This window comes from Dermacentor variabilis, chromosome 7, assembly GCF_050947875.1.
Source record: "Dermacentor variabilis isolate Ectoservices chromosome 7, ASM5094787v1, whole genome shotgun sequence".
Taxonomy (NCBI): Eukaryota; Metazoa; Arthropoda; class Arachnida; order Ixodida; family Ixodidae; genus Dermacentor; species Dermacentor variabilis.
Window position 1 is genome coordinate 71,955,634 of NC_134574.1, and position 21,761 is coordinate 71,977,394.

The 21,761-nt window shown below is 47.9% G+C and overlaps 2 protein-coding genes across 2 annotated transcripts in view; one reads left to right on the forward strand and one right to left on the reverse strand.

Moving 5' to 3' along the window:
- Positions 1–21,761, reverse strand: part of LOC142587525 (radical S-adenosyl methionine domain-containing protein 1, mitochondrial-like) — a 238,853-nt gene that overhangs the window by 89,097 nt on the left and 127,995 nt on the right. The gene's annotated exons all lie outside the window — the stretch shown is intronic.
- Positions 15,716–17,452, forward strand: LOC142587524 (uncharacterized). Its single transcript, XM_075698599.1, has one exon. The coding sequence runs from the start codon at positions 15,726–15,728 to the stop codon at positions 16,830–16,832; it is 1,107 nt and encodes a 368-aa protein (XP_075554714.1). The 5' UTR covers positions 15,716–15,725; the 3' UTR covers positions 16,833–17,452.

A 21,761-nucleotide genomic window follows, 5' to 3' on the forward strand; every position in this document is an offset into this window, starting at 1 on the left:
CGCTCGTAATCGCAAGAAAGGAGGGCATCCCGGTGCAAGACTTCCGCGCTAGTAACGGGTGGGCCACACAATTTATGCGCCGCAATGGACTCTCGCTCAGGAGGCGAGCGACGCTTTGCCAGCGCCTGCCCGCAGCCTATGAAGAGAAAATAGTGGACTTCCATCGATTCATTATCAGGATCCGGCAGGAGAAAAACTTCTTGCTCTCCCAGATAGGGAACGCGGACCAAACTCCGGTGAATTTCGATATGCCCAGCAGCAGGACAGTCGAACAGACAGGCGCTCAGACTGTGCACGTCAGGACTACAGGTGCCGAAAAACAGAGGTGCACGGTCATGCTAGGCATGACGGCGGACGGGCGGAAGCTCCCACCGTACGTCATTTTCAAGCGGAAGACCCTCCCGAAAGGAAAGCTCCCCCCTGGTATACACGTGCGTGTCCAAGAAAAGGGGTGGATGACCGCGGACCTTATGGTGGACTGGGTGAAGACTGTGTGGGGGCGGCGACTGGGAGCGCTTCTTTTTCCGTCACTCCTCGTGCTTGATAGCTTTCGGAGCCATCTTCAAGAGTCGGTTCGGGCGAAGTTCAAGGAACTGTGCAAGGACCTGGCTGTTATACCCGGCAGCCTCACATCAATGCTACAGCCTCTTGACGTATCTTTGAATAAGCCATTTAAAGATAATGTCCGGAGGCTGTACACAGAATGGATGGCCGAAGGTGAACATGCTCTGACGCCGTGCGGCAAGATCAAACGACCGTTGTTGGAGCTGCTGTGCAGCTGGGTATCAGAGGCATGGGGGATGATTGATGTAAACATGGTGGCCAGAAGCTTCAAGAAAACAGGAATTTCGAACGCCCTGGATGCGACCGAGGACCACCTGGTGTGGGACGACGAAGAAGCATCGGAAGATGAAGAAACCATCGATTCCAGTGTCAACACGGACTCTGATGAAGATTACAATTGCCTGCAGGACGTACGCAACGCGAGTAGTGACGGGGAGGTTGCGCGCGGCAAATAAAGTGCTTTAGCAGCTTGACCTTACGTTCCCCCTGTACTTTCATAACGAAGGTAAGTTACGCTTGAAAGTAATGTTTTCGTTATATTTACAATTGCGGACCTGACAATCCTGATCTTGCACCCATTCATCTTTGCATTTAACACTCCGAAACATTTGCTTGAAAATTTTCCCCGCATAATTATCACACCCCCAAACTTCGCGTTGATTTTCAGGGAAAAAAAGTGCGAGGATTACGCGAGTAAATACGGTAATTTTCCACTGTTTGGCGAGTTTTGTCAACTTTATAGAATGTGGACTCTATGCGAAAACTGATACAGCAACATCAAATACGAGGACATAGACTATTTCCTGTTTTGAAAAGCTTGAAAAGCACTTTTCCAGCCACTTAAGAATTATGCCTGGTGCATGACATTGTGAAAAACAATGAAAGAAGTGAACCCGTCACATCCAATATACAGAGAGAGTAAAAAACCCAACCGTCTACTTTCCGAATCATTTGCTAAAACAGTCTGCTTGTTATTCAAAATTGCAGCACAATTCCATTCATCAATGTTTCAAGATGTATGCAACACATTTTGATATCATTACTTTCATCAGTGCTTTTGCTTTTGACGCACTATCTTGCTTTACACAATTGGGTACACAGTATCTGAAAGGGTTAATAGTAAGGAGTAGTGTTTACAGTGAAATCTCGTTGATACGATTCGGCTAAATACGTTTTTCGGCATAATACGTTTTTTTTTCGTTCCCGGCCGATGCCCTATAGAGGTAAATGCATTTTTGTACGGCTAATACGATCGTATTTCCACGTCGGTTTGGATAATACGATCCCGGAAACGTCTTCTGTATGATGATAACATCAGAGCCAGTCCTTTGAAGCGGGTGGGCAGAGCTACTGAAATTAACATCGAGCGAAACGACAGGCACGGCGGACTAAAGACGCGGCGACGCGCGCTTTGTATGCTCGAGGCTTGGCCTGGCTCGGCTCGGCTAGAGTCCGGCCGTGCTTCTGCACAGCGCCTGCAGCAGTGTGGCGGCCTCTGGGAGCAATTTTCGCAAGCTCGCACACCAAACGCACCGAAGGTTTTTAGCACCATCTATCCTAAGACACAGTCCTCACGGTAAATTCACGTGACCAAGAAGCAGTGATTGGCGCATGCATTGACGATGCTGTAGGCTTTGTTGGCTTTGTGCTTGCCATTTCTCGTTGCCATTTTGGTGTTTCGAGCGTTCAGCTTGCACTTCGCCCTTATCGTTTCTTCTGTTTTGGTGCCGCGTTTCACCCGTGCGCTTCACCATGTCTAGAAAGCGTAAAGCGTTATCGCTGAAAGAAAAACTCGACGTCCTAGCAAAAGTCGACGAAAATCCGCAGAAGAAACGTGTCGACCTGGCACGCGAACTTTGTTTGCCTGTCTCCATGCTGAACACGATCGTCGGCAAGCGAGAAGAAATTCAGAAGAACATTCAAGTCTTCGGCGCTGGCGTGAAGCAATCAAGGTGCGCCCAGCATGGCAAGATGGAAGAGGTTCTTCTGGCATGGTTCAGGGAAGTAAGGGCGGCGGGCGTGAACGTGGACGGGACAGTTGTTCGCGAGAGAGCTGATGAGATAGCACTCTCGTTGGGCATCGAAGATTTTAAAGCTTCGGGTGGGTGGCTCCATCGTTTTAAAACACGGCATGGCCTGTCGTATAAAACCGTTTCCGGCGAAGGGAAGTCTGCCGACCAAGATCAGGTCTCCAACTGGCTTTCGACTCTGCCGGTGGTGATTGCTCAGTACCAGCCAAGGGACGTGTTCAACGCAGATGAAGCTGGGTTGTTCATCAATCTTCAGCCCGAGAAAAGTCTCAGCATAAAAGGTGAGACGTGTCAAGGCGGAAAAAAAAGCAAAGAAAGAGTCACCGTATTGTTGTGCTGCAACGCTGATGGAACCGAGAAGCTCAAGCCTACTGTCACTGGCAAATACTGGAAGCCACGCTGCTTTTCGCGTAACCCACGCCTTCCTGTCATTTATAAAGCGAATAAGAAGGCATGGATGACCGGAGCCCTTTTCACAGAGTTCCTCACATTTCTGGATGCCCGGATGCGTGCCGCGAACCGTAGAATTCTTCTGGTTCTCGACAATTGTGCCGCGCACCCTGTCGATACTTCGTGGCTGCAAAACGTAAAAGTAATTTTCCTGCCGCCCAACTGCACCAGCCACTTGCAGCCCCTAGATGCAGGAATCATTAGAAACATGACATTTCACTTTAGGAGCTTGTTGATCAGACGCTTTTTGGCCAAGATTGAGCGGAAAGATGCCAGCTTGAAGGTGGATCTTCTTGATGCCATCCATTTTCTGGCGATGTCATGGGATCGCGTCAAACCTGACACCATCGCCAACTGCTTCAAGAAGTGTGGCTTTTTTTGTGCACCTGGCGATACTGAGGAAAATGGAGATGACGGCGCAGATATTGACATCCCGGACTGGGGTGACCTCAATGTCGACGCGTCTCCGGAACAGTTTGTATCGGCGGACGACCAACTGGCGACATGTGAATTGCGCACCGTCCAAGACATCATTGCAGATGTTACCGCTGAAGAGGAGAGCGACGACGATGACAACCAAGACGCCGGAGATTGCAGCAGCGATCGTCGGCCATTAAATACCGACGGTGCTCTCGAAGCTTTGGACGGGCTTCGTGGCTTTGTCGCGTCTGCGGAGCTCAGCGAAGAAACTGCTACTCGTTTTTACGAGTTCCAGAAAAGCTTGCTGCAGGACCTCGAAAAGCAAAAAGTGCAGCGCAAAGTGACGGATTATTTTAAAGTGCTTTAATAAAAGCAAGTTGTGTGCCAAGTATGTATTATTCGCGATCTTTTGGAGTCCGTTTTGGATAATACGATTTTTGGATAATACGTTTTTATTTTCGGTGCCCGTGAGAATCGTATCAACGAGATTCCACTGTATTTTATTCAATAAGAGAACAGAATGGAGGGGTTAGTAAAATGCACAGCAAATAAAATGTTTCCGAAAAAATTGCAAATCGAGTCGGCCATTCTCAAATACGAGTAATAAGGAGATGCATAAAGAAGCAAATATTTTCGAATATGAACTATTTCGATCAGCTGATAGCAGCAAGCTTAGTGGTATGAGGCCCGAACTTTGTCCCAATTGAGATTCTCTCTCAACAGCTTGCAAGTCAACCTCAACTGTCCTGACATACTCTCAGCACGCGCACGATGCCCCAGTGTTGAGTTTCACTGCTTTAAAGAGTTTATTTCGGTGTGGATGAGGGACAACTGCATTTCGGCATCAGCCAACACTTTGTTTGTTGAGCTCAAGCTCCTTCAAAACGGTGACAGCCCGCTTCCTTTCCTGTTTATTCCTCAATGCGTAGGTCCTTTCTGTTCTCGTCCTCCTCCTGCCGCTCGTTTGCCCCACGGACCATTTGAAGGATCTTTTTGGTCAGTTGTACAGTCAACGTCCAATTTTTCGAACTCCTCAGGGGCTGAGAAAACGTCCGAAAAATCGGCCAGTTGGAAAAGAATGCCTGTCTTTTACTGCCCTTAAAGGACTCAAACAGCCACGGGCACATTCAAAAAAGCTTTGAAGGCTCGTCAATACACATATTAGTCATATCGGTGCTCGGACTGTGACAGGAGATACCGGGTGCACGGATGTATAATTAAGGAATACATACTGTGTCCCGTGGCAATAGCCCCTTCACACGCTTGTTGAGCTTCCCCGCAATACTTTTACGTATGCTTCACGAAGTAACATTTCTGTACAGAGGCGAAGCTGACTTTCGGGAACTGGCATTATGCAATGCAACGTTTCTTCCGAGCTTCGAAGCCAATCGTGAGGACAACAAATGCGGAGTCGGTGCCGTTGCTGACAGCGGCGAATTCATTAAATGAAAAACACTGCACCCAACAGCAAGAAGCTTAATAGCGAATGTCGAAGCAGCTAGGCCTAGCGTTGCTGCAGGATCTGCATGCGAGAGCGCCGGTTCAAGGCGGCGAGAAAATCAAAACGGCCACGGTGGTGGCTTTGATTAATGCCGTTTCGGACCGGTGGTCCAGACAGGAAACTCAGGAAAATCGTACGGCGAAGGGTTCTTGCGTCCGAAATTTCAGACGTTCTGATAAATTGACTCTAGGGGGTACGTAGTGGTACCGTGAAGCTATCCGAAAAGTCGGTCGTTCACTGCACACTGGCAACTCCTCCAGCCGATGATGGGGCATCAAAGACGATTTGTTACAATTTCTGTCTCTTACTCAAGCCAGCATTAACGACTTTTGTTCCCTTTCAATTAAATTACAGCTATTTTTCCCTGATAAAAGCACAAATTCCCCGAGTTTTTCCAGACTACTCAATATCCCTGAGTATTCCCGGTTTTCCCTGTTGGTAGACACCCTGCATTGGTGCACGTGCTTTGCTCCTGGATCGTTGAAAGGTAGTGACCATGGGCTTTAAGAAGTCCAGCATATCCAACACACTGGATGGGACAGATGATGACTTTCTGCAGGACTGCGAAGATGCCCCTAGTGATGACACTGCCAGTTCCGACAATGAATCTTGTGGCGATGACAGTGAAGATTCAGACTCGAAATAATTCATTATTCAATGGGAAAAATAAAATAAAAGGGCAATGTCCAATTCATGTATTGCCTTAATAACGTGTGTTTATTAGAAAGGTAGACTTATTTTTGGATATGTTCATGATAGCTCCTGCAAGAATTCCGACCCGCAACTTTTTTGCGTTTTCAGTGCTCAAAATGCTTTTCATGGAAAATTTACTCCACATAATTATTGCACCCCTAAATTTGCATCAATTTTTTTGGAAAAGAAAGTGTGATCATTATGCGAATAAATACGGTATATACTGGTCCTTAGCACCATCTGGATTGTCGTATGGCAACATCTGGGAGCCGCAGCCCTTTTGGCATCCACATTGTTATCGCATCCATGTTGACCAACACACAGATGCTACTCGACCGACGTCATCTTTTTTCATTCAGCTATTGTTCCTGGTATTGTTCACTTCATGACCAGCTGCGAAATGAGTACTGGTCCTCTGCATTCGTTGACTGCTGCATTTAAAAAGAGGGTAAATCGAGTACGCTGAAGAAAACGGGAATATGCATGCCGAGCAGCACTTCGGCATCTCTGAAAAAAAAAAAAGCGTCTGCTATTGACAATGCAGAAAGGCAACCTGTCTGTGTGCAACAAGCGGAAGACATCCTTTCGCGAGTGTGATGCGGTGCACCCTGCGCTTGAAGATAAGGTGGCGGATTTTGTCTATGAGCACTGTTCCAGGTTCTTGCCAGTGACAGCGGAACTTATCCGCATCAAAGCGATCGAGCTCGCCCATGAATCCGGACAGCCCAGGGAGCAATTCAAGGACTCCACTTACTGGGTTCATCGCTTCATGCGACACAAAGGTTTTGCGCTTCACCAGCGCACATCCATCTGCCAGAAGCTGCCAGAAGCATATGAAGACCAGTTGTCAAATTCCAGCATTATGTTATCCATCTCCGGCAGCAGCATAGCTACATGCTGGGACACATGGGCAAATCCGATGAAACACCGGTGCGGTTCAACATGCTGTCATATACCACAGTGTGCGAATGTGGCGCGAAGGAAGTTATGGGGGGACGAGGGAATCAACTCGGGAAAAATAACCCAAAAATCACTTTTTAGATAAAAAGTTGGAGATTTAGAATCTTTGACCCTTTTTCTATAATTTCTCCAAGTATTAACGCTGAAAACGGCAGCTCAGTACCATAAATAATGATATACATAAGGCAATACAGCAAAAATTTAATGAATATCACTGGAAAAGTCGCGGTTTTCAAGCGTCCCTAGGTCTGGAATGACAGTATGCAGCGCGGCCATGCTGGTACCATTGAAAAGCGCGCCTTTTCGCCTTTCGACACCTCTCTTTCGTTTTATGATGGAGAGAAGAGCAAGCTTAAAAAAATAAAAAGTCTGAAGGTCGCGGAGCTGCTTGTTGTGGCCACCGATTGGCTTGCTCCATCACGTGCATTCTACGAGTCGCCCCATTGGCCAAGTCTGGAAGCAAGCTGCTGCAGCATATCCTTCTCCAGTTTCCTCGTGCGCAGGCCACTGCCCCTTTGTTTACGCACTGGATATTCGAGGTACGCCGCCGCTTCATCGCTTTATTCAGATTTGAGTTCTATTTCATTTTGTGGTTTCAAGCATGACTGGGTGTGACTGGGCGGACGTGGATGACGAAATTGGCAACCAAGCACTGCTTCGGCAGCCACAAGTGCAAGTCGCCGATCATCCAAAGGATAAGTAGTCCTAGGAGAGTAGTGTCTGCGCACGAGCTTGCAAGAGAGACTGTTGACGCATTGCCGGGCAATTCATGGGCTGTTACAGCCTTGAGTTCCAGTTGTGATGATACCGAACTGATAACAGCCTTTTCGGATGCTTCCACACCTGTGACGTCCCGTGAATGCTCTGCGACATACCCTGATTGTGCCACCACCATCACCGAGATGAACAACGAAAGTGTGGTCCAAGTGCGCGCGTCTGCCGGCTGGGAAGACGAACCATGCACCAGCAACGGTCGCACCATACAATCGCATCTTGAGCCACAGTTCATCTAGTCAAAGGAGTTGAATATGACCACCACCACTGTCCGCGCGTCACTTGGTTCTGCACCGGCAAATGAACGGAAGCTAGGGTTGACGGCTGGAGGAGCATGCTTGATGGCAGCGGACTCAAGTGAGTTTTTGCTTATGAAAGTTGCCACAGTGAATGCACTTCTCAGCAAAACACACTGCCATCAGTGCTTTCAGCCGGGGATAACGGTAGTGCCGGAAACCAGGCTTGGCCTTGCCGTGAAGATGGTTTTACGTTGCTCAGCATGTGGTGCTTTAGAAGCACAGTGGTTTTCACCAAGAGAAGAAGGAAGCCGGGCCTTTGAGGTGAACCTGAGGTCCGTGCAAGCAATCAAGAGCATAAGGAAGGGTGACACTGCTCTGACAGACCTTTGGTCTATGATGAATGTTTCGTACAGGGGGCTTCATCAGAAGACATTTCAGGGGCACCCGAAAGCTAAATTCACGCCTGCTGCAAGCAAATCTGCAACAAACCTAGGCACTAATGCTGTTGCAGCTGTGGAAACAGTCTACACCGAAATGGACTCAACATTCCCTAAGAACATCACAGTAATTTATGATGGCACGTGGATGACCCAGCGTCACAATAGCGACATTGGGGTAGGGGCTGTAATTGAATTTTACAGTGGCTTGGCACTGGACTTTGTAGTCCTCTCAAAATACTGTCATGGGTACACGTTGGAGCCAAAACCAGGTGACAGTGACTATGATGTGTGGAAGCAGGCGCATCAATGTCAGAAGAACACGGTCGTGAAATCCGGCAGGATGGAGGTGGAGGCCGCACTTGAGCTCTTTTTGTCGCTCCTTGACAAAGAACGGTTTGCGTTACACCAACATTGTGTGCGATGGGGGCAGCCGGATGAACTTGACGCTGTGTGAGGACCAAACCTATGGGCTTATCCAGTTCTCTAAAAAGGCCTGTGTAAATCACATTGAGAAAAGGATGGCGACCAACTTGCACACTTTGGTCACCAAGAGCAGTAGAGACCAACCACTTGGTGGCCAAGGGGGGCCTGACAAAAGACCTCATAAAGAGGCTGACAAGCTACTATGGAATGGCCTTGAGAGGGAGCGAGGATGTGAAGGACATGGAGAGCAGTCATGGCAACATTTCATCACATCACCTCTACAGATGAGGAACCGCACCAAGAGTTCTGTCCTGCAGGACCAACAAGTTGGTGTAGGCGTCCAGCAGCAGCAGCGAAAGAGGAACTGCAGCCTGCTCACAAGTACAGGTTGAAAGCGCATGGAGCTGAGGCCATGTTGCCAGTTTTCCAGTGTCTCTCTGAACCTTAGTTGCTGGAGTGTTGCAAAGGAAAAAAGAAACACAAAACGCAACAGAAGGCCTGTAGTCCGTGATTTGGTCAATCATGTCAAAGGATAAGAATATTTCCCTGATTGCTGTAGAGGCAGCTGTAACTGAGGCACTGTATCACTTCAACAGTGGTGCCCTTCGAGCTTACAGAGAGTTTTGCACCTCCCTTGGCGTGAAACCTGCAGGATATGGACTCCGTCGAGCAGCCGAGAAAGATGCCTTGCACAAGAAGAGGGAAAAAAATGCACAAAAAGGCAAGCAGAAAATATCCAAGAAGCCAAGAGATCAACCTGACACCTGCAACTACAAGGCCGGTGGTTTCTGGCCTAATAAACATGGCCCAAAACTTCAAACACCTTTTTCTCACAACTTTTTTCCTACCACCAAGCTCAACTTGCAAAGCCAATATCTCAACCACCGTTAGGAATATTTTTACACCAGTTGTTTTGCTACACTCATTGTGCATCAGTGCACACAATACCATGTTTTGTTTTCAAAATAGTTGCTTCATTAATTTGTTCTTATGTTTTCATGGTTGAGATTTTCGTGCAACTGGAGTAGCTGCCAAAGAATGAGAATTAGGGATGGGCAAATACTCGATGTTGTCAAAAATTCGATCGAATAGTTCTCTATTCGTTATTCACTTCGATTCGAATTAAGGTATTCGATATTTTCGAATTATTCAATGCTCTCGAATAGGCAGTCAAAAGCCACAAGCAACTGGCACAAATACAAATTTCAGAGGCTATGTTTTATACGTCATGGCTTCCATACAGCAGCTGCAGATCTCGAAGGCTATACATTTCTGCATTAAAAAGCCGGATATACGTCATCACTGTATAGCTCACTACGTGTGCTGCCCTGCATTGCTGTGAAAATCAATTTCTTTCCTTGCTTTTTTTTTCTCCCCCTAACAAAGCCTCGGCGTTGCCCTGACCATAGAGGAAAAAATATAATAAGAGGGGACAGTTGGCAAAAACTGGCAACAGGAAATACGTCACGCTAGTATTAATGCCGACCGTTTGCTGGCGCGAGCATTGAAAAAAAAAAGAATGTGAAATGAGGTTAACAGAAATTGTTTCATTTTTTTATTCTTTTGCAGCAAAAGCAAAAATATCTGTGCATAAATTAAATTAATCTTTGGGGCTTACTTCCACTGACTAGTGACAGGCGAATTGGCGAATGATGAGCCAGGTCGTCACCACCGAGAACTTTGCAAGGCCGGCGCAGTACCACCTCTCCCAGCCGCCTACGTCACAACCATGGGATGGAGGGTGACGGCCGTGTGGTGTGGCGACTGCATTCCCGCATTCGCTCTGGGGGTGGATGTATTGGTGCAAACTTGTCATCAAATTCCTTCGTGTTGGTTGGCAATGGTGACGAAACGGTGTTCTTGGAAATAGGAGCCATGTGCAGGCACACATCAGAATGCCTGGCTCATATTGTGCCCCGAATTGCAAGCCCAACTAAGATGTGAAGTGCTCAAGTGTCCGCGCCTACAGGTTTCCGAGCGACCAGCAGCAGGGCGTGGACAAAGGCCGTTTCTCAGGAAAATTTGACGCCAACAAAACATACTGTGGTAGGCATCGCTTTTTAAAATAAGTGCTTTTCGTTGTTTGTTGTGTTTATTGCGGCACACTAGCTCTTTCTCCTGGAGGTATTTGTGTAGTCTGTGTTCAGGCTCGCTTCGACCGTTTCACGTATGCATCCATAGAACTATACATTCCTTTTTTTTTTCCAGCTGTGCGAGAAACATTTTGTTCCGACAGACTTCGTCAGAACGACAACGTACACAGATGCGCAGACCGGCAAGGTGACTGAAGTGCCGCTGGAGCACGTTCACTTAAAGCAAACAGCAGTGCCCAGTGTATTCGCCTACTGACCGAAGTATATATCCCGCCCAACAGCGGCCGCCCGGGAGGCACCAGAAAAAAAGGAGGCTCGTCTAGAAGATGCATCGTTGCGAAAAGCTATTGAGCTTTCTGTCGCAGCACAAGCAGAAGAAAACCGAAAGAACAAAGTAGGCAGTTTCGGGGAATTTTGCAATGCTCTTGTATGAGCATACAGTGGCAGCACTCAAATCTACCGGCATACAGCATGCAAAAGGAACTGCAGAGTTCATTGCCACTATTATAACTTGGTGGCGGATAGTAAACGCAAAAACCCCAAGAAATGGCAAGCGCCTGCAGGATGAGATGCTGTACCCAGTGCATTCCACATCATGCACTGAATTTGAATTTTTGAAGAAGATACCCATGTGGCTTGATTACTGGGCTAGCCTTAGACATGATGCAGGGCGTTTCACACCAGAAACACATATGGCCCTGGGACACACAAGCCATGCTCTGCATGAAGTTTCATTGTATTGTTTGCAGGAGCTAGGATTTAAATATGTCCTACTTTGAAAGTTCCAGACAGACTTTCTAGAAGAAGTTTGGAAAATATCACCAGCTGAGTGGTTCTCAGTACGATGTCTCGGTTCGGCAGATTTGCAAGTCCGAGACCAAACTGCAGCTCCAAAAAGTCCTAGATCTTCCCGACTTAGATGTCATAGCACAGCCAGTATCGAAGGCATCTGCCAGTTAAATTCATGAGCAGTGTCGAGTGAAAGTTTTCACCGGAGACGTGGAGAAAAAAACTTCAAGGATGCCAGCTGTGACATACGTTGCTGGGTATTGCGCACACATTGTGCTGAAGAAGCTCAGGTGTGCATGTTGTAAAGAAATGCTTGTTTTAGAAAACACTGATTTGGACAAAGATGAAAACGTACTCATTGCAGGTATGACAAGGGGAGGATTAAACTTCAATCAGTGGTCGTTAATGCAGTGCTGTTCACTTAAGATCGTCCTTGACAAGCTGGGAAGCCAGCAGTATGCTTCAGTTTCTTGCCCTGGCTAATCAAAAAGAGGTACTGGTGACACTTGTATCTCGTGCTCTTGCTAGTTTTGAGGTGCCTGAACACTGCCACTCGGGGCATTCCCTGAAGGAGCTCGTGCATCACATCCTGAGAGCAGCAGCCAATACACTGCTCAACAATCTGTGCAAAGCAGTAAATGACAAACTCACTATTCCGAAAGGAAAGCGAAAGCTGCAAGCTGTGCAGAAATGAAGTGACTGCATGAGTTAATACCACCATTATGCTCTTCCTTAGTTTGAAACCATCCAACTTTGTAAATGTATTTCTGTTATGCTGTTAAAAAAGTATAACTGTATTGTTTCATCATGCTGCGATTATGTTTCATTACATTTCTTTTCCTGAATTTTGTGTTGTTTACTGTAATAAACCACTCGTTTCTTGAAAAACTGTAGCAATTCATTCCTGGCTGACATTTCCTTCTGCGCTGTCACACAGCTGTGTACTTACATTGCTTTAAATGCCATGTATGGCTTCTTTGGCGACTGAATTCATGTTCTGTGGTAAATGATCTCACCAGATTTTAATGCGGACACCCCGCTGAAATTTACTTCCGTAAATTATATTCCAACATTCAGCGCAAGGCATAATCATATATGCATGCACTAAAGAAAGCCACAAAACTAGAAGTATCCCCGTCTCTTTTGGGAAAGTATTTTGCAATAGTAGCTCTTATTAATACTGGTCCTTACACGACCAAAACGGTAGTACCGACGACCTCGGGATAAGGAGCGTGCTGAAGATCTGTCAAGGAATACCACGCGAGATGAAACCGACATCCAGGCCCATGCAATGGCCCATCACGTGCGCATGATGTCACGGCAGCGTGCGGAGGCCTTGAGTTAATCTTGGCGGTGACGGCCAGGTGCATGCGTCATTCGTGGTCATTCTTCAGACACACCGCCAAAGCGAGCGAGACCGGCCGTGCATCTGAGCGTTGGCCTGTTCGGTCACCCGTCTGCCTGCTTTTCTATTTTTGGATTTAGCCTGGTTTGGTGGGCTCCCAGCGAATTCTTGCGTTCCTTCTGAACTTCGACATGGCACCACTGCACTATTGGACTACGGCAAGGTGAGAGCTTTTGTTCGACAATCTGCGATGCATTTCAAGCAATTAGGCTTACAGCATGGCACCTAGGCTAGGCTTGCGACGCAGTTAACGAAAAACAGCGCAGCCGTCGTGGCACAGTTAATTTAAACTAATGAATCATACTGGGAGAGGTTTGCAACGTTTTCTATGAGCCCCAATATTATTTTAAGTTATTTCGGTAATGTTTGGGCACACTAGTCGCACAGGGTGCTGTGATGCAGCTTCGCGTGTACTGAATCTTATTGTGACAAGTTTTGGCACTTTCTCTGACTGCCAACATTATTGTAACTAATTTTGTTACTTTTTGGGGTACTTTTCAAGCGCACTGGGCGCACCTGGCGCTGTGACACAGGTAGCGAAAAGCAGCTTGGCCATGGTGCGCAGTTGAGTTTCGCACTTTAATGCACTGACAAGACAAGTTCATGGCGCTTTCTGTGACGCCCAACACTGTTGAAAATTATTTTCAGTACTTTTTTTTTTGTTACTCATGAGGCATGCTTGCTGTGCCTGTCGTGATGCAGAGAAAAGCAGCTCGGCTGTGGTGACAGTTTGGGGCATACTGAATCTTACTGCTACAAGTTTGTGACAAATTTTATGGCCCCACAACAATTTAAGCCTTCTTTCAGTATTCAAGCTTGTCGATCGAAAAAGCTACAAGCAATTGTCAAGAGTGATAAGTCGGGAGTGTATTGCTTACGCCGGCAAAATGCGCAAAAGATAACACCGAGGAGCTGAAACGCCAGGAACTAGTAACTCGAAAATTCTGTCTTCTGAACAGCACCCACGCATTTGTCTTGAGTGCAAGTAGAAAGAACTGTGCGAGCGTCCAGCATGGTCTGGTTGAGAGCCTGTGTTGTGGCCACCTCTGTGTATTCGTAGTGTACTATCGCGTCGGTTGTAGCCAAGTTCTGGAAACGCGCATTAGCCTGTGTATTCATGCTATTAAAGTGCAGGAAATAAGGTCCGTGTAAAAGTGACCTGCTTTTATTTGTAATGCTCCTAATTCACCACTTCTGCACACTTCGCCTCTACACTCATTATTCTTACATGTTAATACCAAAATGACACTTACTTGTAATTTAATTTTTTCAGCTGATGTCGTCTGATGGAGCTTCCTACGGGAACTACTGCTGCTTACCTGGTGCCACAACGTTCAATGAGTGCACAAAAAGCCTACAATGAGCATTTATATAAAATAAAATAAACATTTCCTCATTTCACAAGGCGTCTTTATGAAATTGCACGTGGCACATATTCGACAGAGACTAGTAAAGATTGTTCGCAATCAATTTTACCTAATAATAAAACGATTTCGCACATTCATGGTTGAGCTGTGGAAACAACAACAACAACAAAAAAAAAACCAGCACAGCCGGCGTGATGCGTACCAGTTAGCATTCAAAACACGCGCACACAAAACCAAAACCGGAAGAGTGGTTGAGGCATTAACGCCGGCGGCTTGGTGCGCTGCAGTCAATTCAGCCGCTGGGCTCTATGGGTGTGTCTGCTTTTGTATTTCTATATGCTCCTGACACTGCCCAGGCGATGCGTTCGAGCACTGATCGTCAGCGCTTCTTGGGGCACCTTCCGTCAAAACTGACACTGACGGACCACGCTACTCAGGCTGCCCATGCGGATCTGCCAATGTGATCGCATGTTCATGCTTGTTTTGAAAAGAACAAATGGCGCAAGTTTTGTAGTGTGGTTTCCGACCAATATCAAAACTAGACGGTCAGATACGCCCTGCCATTCATCATTAAGGGGAAAAGCTCTATGCTGCTGGGCACGTACACAGCGTATATGGATATACCCGATATATGGATATATGGATATAACCCGATATGGAACTTTTTCCTGAAAGTGCCTGCTGGAGGTGAAGCGGAGTGCGAGAGCTGCGGAGTTGTTTTGAAGACGCCTACTAGCACTACAATGACCCTTGTCACCCACTTGAAGAAACATCTAGCCAAGTACAAACAATACTCAGAAATGCACCAACTTTATGGTCTGCCGAAAAAAAAAAAGCGAGCCAGAAGGACCATCATTGCAGCTATCTGTGGCCAGCTTGTTTAAGCCTAAACTTCAGTCATCATCGATAAAAGCGCAAGAAATGACTAAGAAGATGGCAACATTCATTGGACGCAGCCTGCTGCCATACAGCATGGTCGAAGAAGAAAGCTTCATCGAGATGATGCGCTGTGCAATTCCGGAGTATGTTGTTCCGTCGCGGAACACCTTTTCACGAACGGTCATTCTGAATTTGTACGCGACGAAGAAAAATGACCTGAAGAAGCGCATTAGGGACGTATTTGACAATGGTGGTGCCGAGTGCTTCACTTTGACAACGGAATTACGCCCTTTGGGTCATATTTTGTTGCACAATAATCGTCATCTGTCTTGCCAGCATTTCCTTTCTTTAATGCTGTGAGCGTGGTACTTCCAAGTCACAAAAGGGAGTTATCATCATGACAGAGCATTCTTGACAGGAAAGTAGCGAGCACAGCATTTTCAAGAAAGGAAACGCAAGCAAGACAGACAACGATTATAGTTGTGTGGCAAATATGGAACCCGAAGGGTGTAAACTTTTTTTAGTGTAGGCAATGCTTCCTTTGGCTTAGATTAATGCACGGTCCATCTTTCCGTTTTCTGTTTGCTCCATCAGCATGGAAGTGCTGACCGCAAAGACATGCCTAATTCATCACGATGCTGCAATTAAAAGGAAAGCAATTATGTGTGCAGAGACAGACGGAAGCTGATGTTGCTGTCATGTATGATGGAACATGGCAGAAAAGAGGACATAAAAGCCATAATGGAATAGGCACTGCTGTGTCTGTGGACACTGGTTTGTGCCTAGATTTTGAGGTGCTCTCCAACTACTGCCTTGCATGTAGCCGACACCAAGACTTTGGTACGGAGGAGGAAATATGGCAGGCATTTCACAGTCCCGTTTGTGAAAAAAACACAGAGTGCTCCTCTCATGCTATGGAGACTGAGGCAGCTTTGCGTATATGGAGGAGGACGCCTTCATACGCGACACCATTGCGCCTCACCAAGTTCCTCAGTGATGGGGATAGCAAAGCATACACCGCTGTTGCTGAGGCCAAGGTGTATGGTGAACTAGTTGTGGACAAGGAAGAGTGCACAAATCACGTAGCCAAGCGTCTAGGCACTGCACTTAGGAAGCTTCCAACACGACTTCCACGTGGGGAGAAGTTGAAAGATAGCACAATTCAGAAGCTGCAGAACTATTATCGCATTGCTATAACCACCAACAGGGGTGATCTCCTGAAGATGTATCGTGCTATCTGGGCCTCATACTTTCACTCGTCATCCAGCAACACCGCAGGAAGCCACAAATACTGCCCAGAAGGGGCGAATTCCTGGTGCAAGCACAGGCGAGCTGAAGCTCTTGGGGAGCCTACACCAGATCACACCCCAATCCTCACGAAGGCTCAGGGGTTGGCTGTGCTTCCTATATACAAGCGCCTCACGGATGAAAAGCTGTTGGTTCGCTGTCTACAAGGAAAGACGCAAAATGCTGCAGAATCTTTGAACAGCAAAATCTGGCTTCTCTGTCCGAAGACTAAGTTTGCATCTCGGACAGCAGTGGAAACTGCAGCCGCTATGGCTGTGTTATGGTTCAACAAGGGACATTCAAGCTTTGAACACGTCCTTCAAGAGCTTGGTGTACTGCCACCTGACGAACTGATCGCCTTGGGCCATTCCCGTGACCACAGAAGAGTTCAAAGAATGTCTGCATGCAAGACAGCTGAGGCAAGGGCTCATCGTCGCCACGTGGCAAAGAGAGCGCGCCTTGACGACTCCATTCTCCAGTGCCGAGAAGGACAAACCTATGGTTCTGGATGTTTTTAAAGGCACTGACTGTGGAAAGGGTGGATTGTTCTATTCCGTCATAAAGTTTCATGCAAATCCCACTGTATTTTGAAGAATAAACATGTTTAGAACTTTCAAATGCGTTTTTCTCAATTTTCATTTTGAGGCAATTCAGACATGTTGTGCACAAACTTTCATGCACTTAAAATTGTCCTATCTTAACGAAATTTTGCACAGAGCATCTCCAAACACTCTAGAGTGCTGATATCTATATAAAGTTGCAATATACATTACAGATTTTTTGTTTCGTAACTTGAAATGCTGATGGGGGAGATGTAAAATATAGATTTGGTACTCTCGATTTTTTTTAAAAAAGCTAGCATGTTATGCCCACATTTGAGGTTCTTTTCAGCAATATACTGCTCATGTGCAGCAAAATAAGCTATATTGGGATTCTGTGTGAAAAGTTTTAATAAGCTGAAAAGTGTGCACAAAAAGCACTATATTCTGTTATAAAATTTGTTGGAACTATGGAACTATTGCAGCTACAAGAAAACCAATTACAGTTTTGAAATCAGCATCACAAACTCTATTAATACCTAAAATTTCAAAGTTCTAGGTCAAGAAATAAAAAAAAAACTTTTTCGAGTAGCATCTCCCCTTAATTCGCCTTGAAGCGAGAGGCCGTACAAAGGTCAATTTCCTCTTACCTGCTACCGCACTTCCTCGCTCCAGCAGTTTGATAAAGAGTTTCCATGGTCATTGAGTGAGATGTGTTCATGTTTGCTAGTGCACTAGTGACATCATGCTTGTTAATTTAGCTAGTAAGTGAATGTTTAAAAGTTTATAGGGCCAATAAAACTACTACCCTTACTTTTCGTATAGCTGTCTACTAGTTTGCTATCATAGTCGATGCTTCGCATTTTGGGGGAAACTGTGACTTGTTTTATTTATTGCAACTTTAATGCATTGGAAGTAAATCTGTTTCTTCCAAATGAGAGAAAGTTGTATTTATGTATGAAAGAATGAGGTATGCGGTACTGTAAAGGAGTTTTCTTTCTTTAGGTCACGGCAAACAGGTGCACATTACAATCGAGCAATTTTCTTCTTTCGTTTCGGTCGCGAAAAACGGGTGCGCATTACAATCGAAAGCGCGCTAGAATCGAGTAAATATGGTAATTCAAATGGGCACTCTAAATTTGCTCATCAGGGATGCCCTCTGCCTGATTTGCCGGAGGCCAAGCCTACCAGTGGACCAGGACACCAGACTTGCACTTGCAGTGAAAATGATGCTAAAATGTTCCTGTGGTGTTATCAGCTCTCAGTGGTCCTTGTAAAGAAAGCAAGGTGCGAGAGTTTTTGACGTAAACCTCAGATCTATGCAGGCAATCCGGAGCATTGGCAAAGGGCCCACTCTATGAATGACTTCTGGGCAGGGATGAATGTTTCGCAACGAGGACTGCACCAGAAGACATACCAAGAGCATTTGAAGGAAGTGCTCAAGCCAGCAACTGAAGTGGCTGCGCAAACAGTTTTTGCAGATGCTGTGAAGGCTGTCAAGGATGTCTACAAAGAAATGGAAGTGAACTCCATTAGGAACAATACAGTTGTGTATGATGGCATGTGGCTGATGCGTGGGCACAGCTTGTGCATTAGTATAGGCTGCGTAATAGAATTTTACACGGGCCTTGTACTTGACTCTACAGTCTTGTCAAACTTCTGCCTTGGATGTGAAATAGGGCCAACCGAAAGCGACCCTGCATACCATAAATGGGAGAAGGCACATCAGTGTCAAAAAAACACTGATGTCAGTGCATGATGCATGGAAGTTACAACTTCAGTTACACAAATGTAATCTGTGATGGAGACGGCTGCACTTACCTCGCCCTGTGCAATGAACAGACATATGGGTTCATACCTCTCACAAAAAAGGACTGTGTGAACCATGTTCAAAAATAGGATGGGCACAGCACTTGCCTCTCTTGTGAGCAAAGCCAAGAAGGGAGAGGCACTCGGTGGAAAAAGTGGCCTGACACTGGATTTCATAAAAATTGACTAGTTATTATGGCCTAGCCCTGTGAAGTAGCACATATGTGGAAGACATGCAAAGGGCAGTGATGACAACACTATATCACATTGCATCCACTGATGCTAAGCACATTCAAATCTGTCCCCATTGGTTGCTGCTGCGGCAGCGGGCAAGCTGGCAACCGCTGCGGACCGCAGTTGTCTGCTTCGCAAACCACACTGGCTCTTCATTTGACATGCAGAATTTGGATTTCTGAAAGCTCCCAGGTCAGTAATGGATCATTGCTCGTTTGACAAGAAATTTTCGAAAAAGCAAGCCTTTGGAAAACGGAAGTGCAAGCCTCCTACGGTCAAAAAAATTGGCGGTGGCTTAGCTCGGCTATGCCAGGATATACGCAGCGAAAGATAAGGCATAGCATGGTTAGCCTCAGTTAATCTTGATTGCAAGTCCAGGTTAATCTGGTTGTCTAGCTATTTGCGGTGTTTAGCCAGTCGTTCGGCGCGCTCTTCGTCTGTTTCCTCATCATCTCGTTCTGATGTCGATTCGAGGCCTCCTCCTGCTTATCAGAATTGTTGCCATCCATACTGCCGCCTCAACTGTTGTTGCGACGCACGCAAGCTCTCCTTTTCAATCCTCTGAGGGAGACGCTGGCGTCGGCGTCGAGAGCAGTCGCACCTCGCGTCGGATCTGCCAATTTTCGGCCCTCGTGCCGGTTCTTTTATCCCTATCCGGACAGTTTCTTCACGAGTGGGTGAAACAAGTCGTCAGGACCATCTCGATACCAATCTTATACCAATACTCGACCGGGGTGGCCCAGGAGAGTTTTGGGAAGCCCTTGACCACGCCGTGCGCCGACCTAGGCCTACCCGGCCTAGCTCGAGTGCGGCCGCCCGCACGCCAGCACGCAGACGACGGGGCGACCACCCGGCCGCCCGCCGCCGCCTCGTCGCCCATCTCCCGGCTGCCCACCGCCATGGAGATCGCTGTCCAAGGACAAGAGGTGACCCCCGAAGAACTTTCGGATGCTTCCTGGCAGACGCCAGGCCTCCGCGCCCAAGAGCAACGCCGTGCCGCCACCGCCGCAGCTAAATCGCCGCGGTTGAAGCAGGCAAGAGCTTCGCCTCCTCAGCCCCGCCATCACGCTCCACTCCCTTGCCTCCCGGCCGACATGATTCACGTTGTCGGCCGCCCCAAAACCCCCGTCGACCTCACCAAACTCCAGCCTTGGCATTTATACACCGCCTTGCTGCAAGCAGCGAGCCTGCAAGACCTCCCGCCCACATCTCACGACACGGTGCGGATCCACCCGGTCAACAACACCTTTACGCTCAGCGTCGCGGAATCGGCTCGCGCTCAAGCCTACCTCCGCATCACCTCCCTCACGGTGTCCGGCACCACTTTCACCATCCACCTCTACGCCCCACCACCGGACGACGCCCTACGGGGCATACTCTACCACGCCTTTGACGATTTCACGGATGAAGCCATCCTTGACGATCTGCAGGCAAGCAATCCTGCACTTTCTATTGTGGGTGCCCGCCGTATGGGCAAGACTCCCCACATCTTGGTCACCCTCACGGACCCCAAACTACCCCGGTGGATCTTCTACCATGGAGTCCACCTTCGCCTCCTCCCTTTCCGCAACAAGGTGGAGGCCTGTTTCAACTGCCGCTCGACTGGCCACCGGACCGATGTGTGCCCCAAGCCACAGCAGGACAGGTGCCGTCGTTGCGGCGACACTCACCCCCCACCGCTCGAGGGCTCGCCCCCGACTTGCACCCCCCGCTGCATCGTTTGCAACGGGAATCACTCCAGGCATAGCTCCAACTGTAAGCACCACTACGTGCAGCGCCCTCAACCCCCGAAGCAAGCGGCACGCGGTCCTCCGCCGCTTCCACCCTCCAAGTCGACCACTGACTTCACGCCCCTCGCCTCGGCGGCGCCCAAACCAGCCTCTAAGCCCACCCGTCGACGTGGTCCCGAGGCCCCCCCAGCGCTCCCTCTGCATCCTCCTCGTCGCAGGTCGTCGCACTGCAGCAAGAAAACGCCTCCCTACGACAGCAGCTCACTGCACAAACCACTCAACTTGCGGCACAGAAGACCCAAATTGAATTCTTCCAAGCCAAACTGCGAGCTCTTGAGGAGAAGCTCGAGACAGCCATCACGCTCCCATCCTGTCTGCCCTCCTCAATCGCCTCCTCCTCTGACATGGATGTTCAGACTTCCGAAGGAGGCACTAGCAAACGCCGCAGACCCAACACCTCCCTTGCATCTCTTCACTTTTCCGAAGAGGTCCAGGCAGCCATCAAGACTGCCCTGGTGGACCTCGAAAAACGGCTAGATAGCCGTTTCAACTCGATATACCAGCTTCTCACGGCACAACAAGAAGCCATCAATGCCATGCGCACGGACCTCACTGCCTATCCCCCCGCCACGTCTTTCCAATCTCTCCAAGAGACGGTCGATAGCCTCCAAAATTCCATGCTCGCAACCATCCGAGCCAGGCCACCCCTCCACGTCCGCACCACCTCATCCTCTGCCGCCCGACTCTCGCAAGCACCAGCCGAGGCAACACCTTTTTCTTCTGCTACTAATCATGGCTGACCGCTCTGTCGTCACCGTTTGGCAGTGGAACTGCCGTGGTTTTCGCCCCAAGCGTAACCACCTCCTTCTACACCTTCAACAACTGGACCCCTCGGTCTCTCCTGACGTCATCGTACTACAGGAGACTCATGCCACCGTTTCCCTCTCGGGTTACGTCGCCCACGACCAAGTAGCTCATCACCCTCTGCCCCATCCCGTCACGGCCATCCTCACTCGGCGGACGCTCACGGTCAATCGAGCCGACCTGCCCTTCCCTACGGTCCACCATGTCTTTATCGAGGTCCTACCTCAGCGACGGGAAGACCCCTCTCTTTTTATTCTCAATGTTTACACCC

Excerpts from the sequence above, each read along its gene's own strand:
- LOC142587524 (XM_075698599.1), top strand. The coding sequence starts at position 15,726 with ATGTATGATGGAACATGGCAGAAAAGAGGACATAAAAGCCATAATGGA.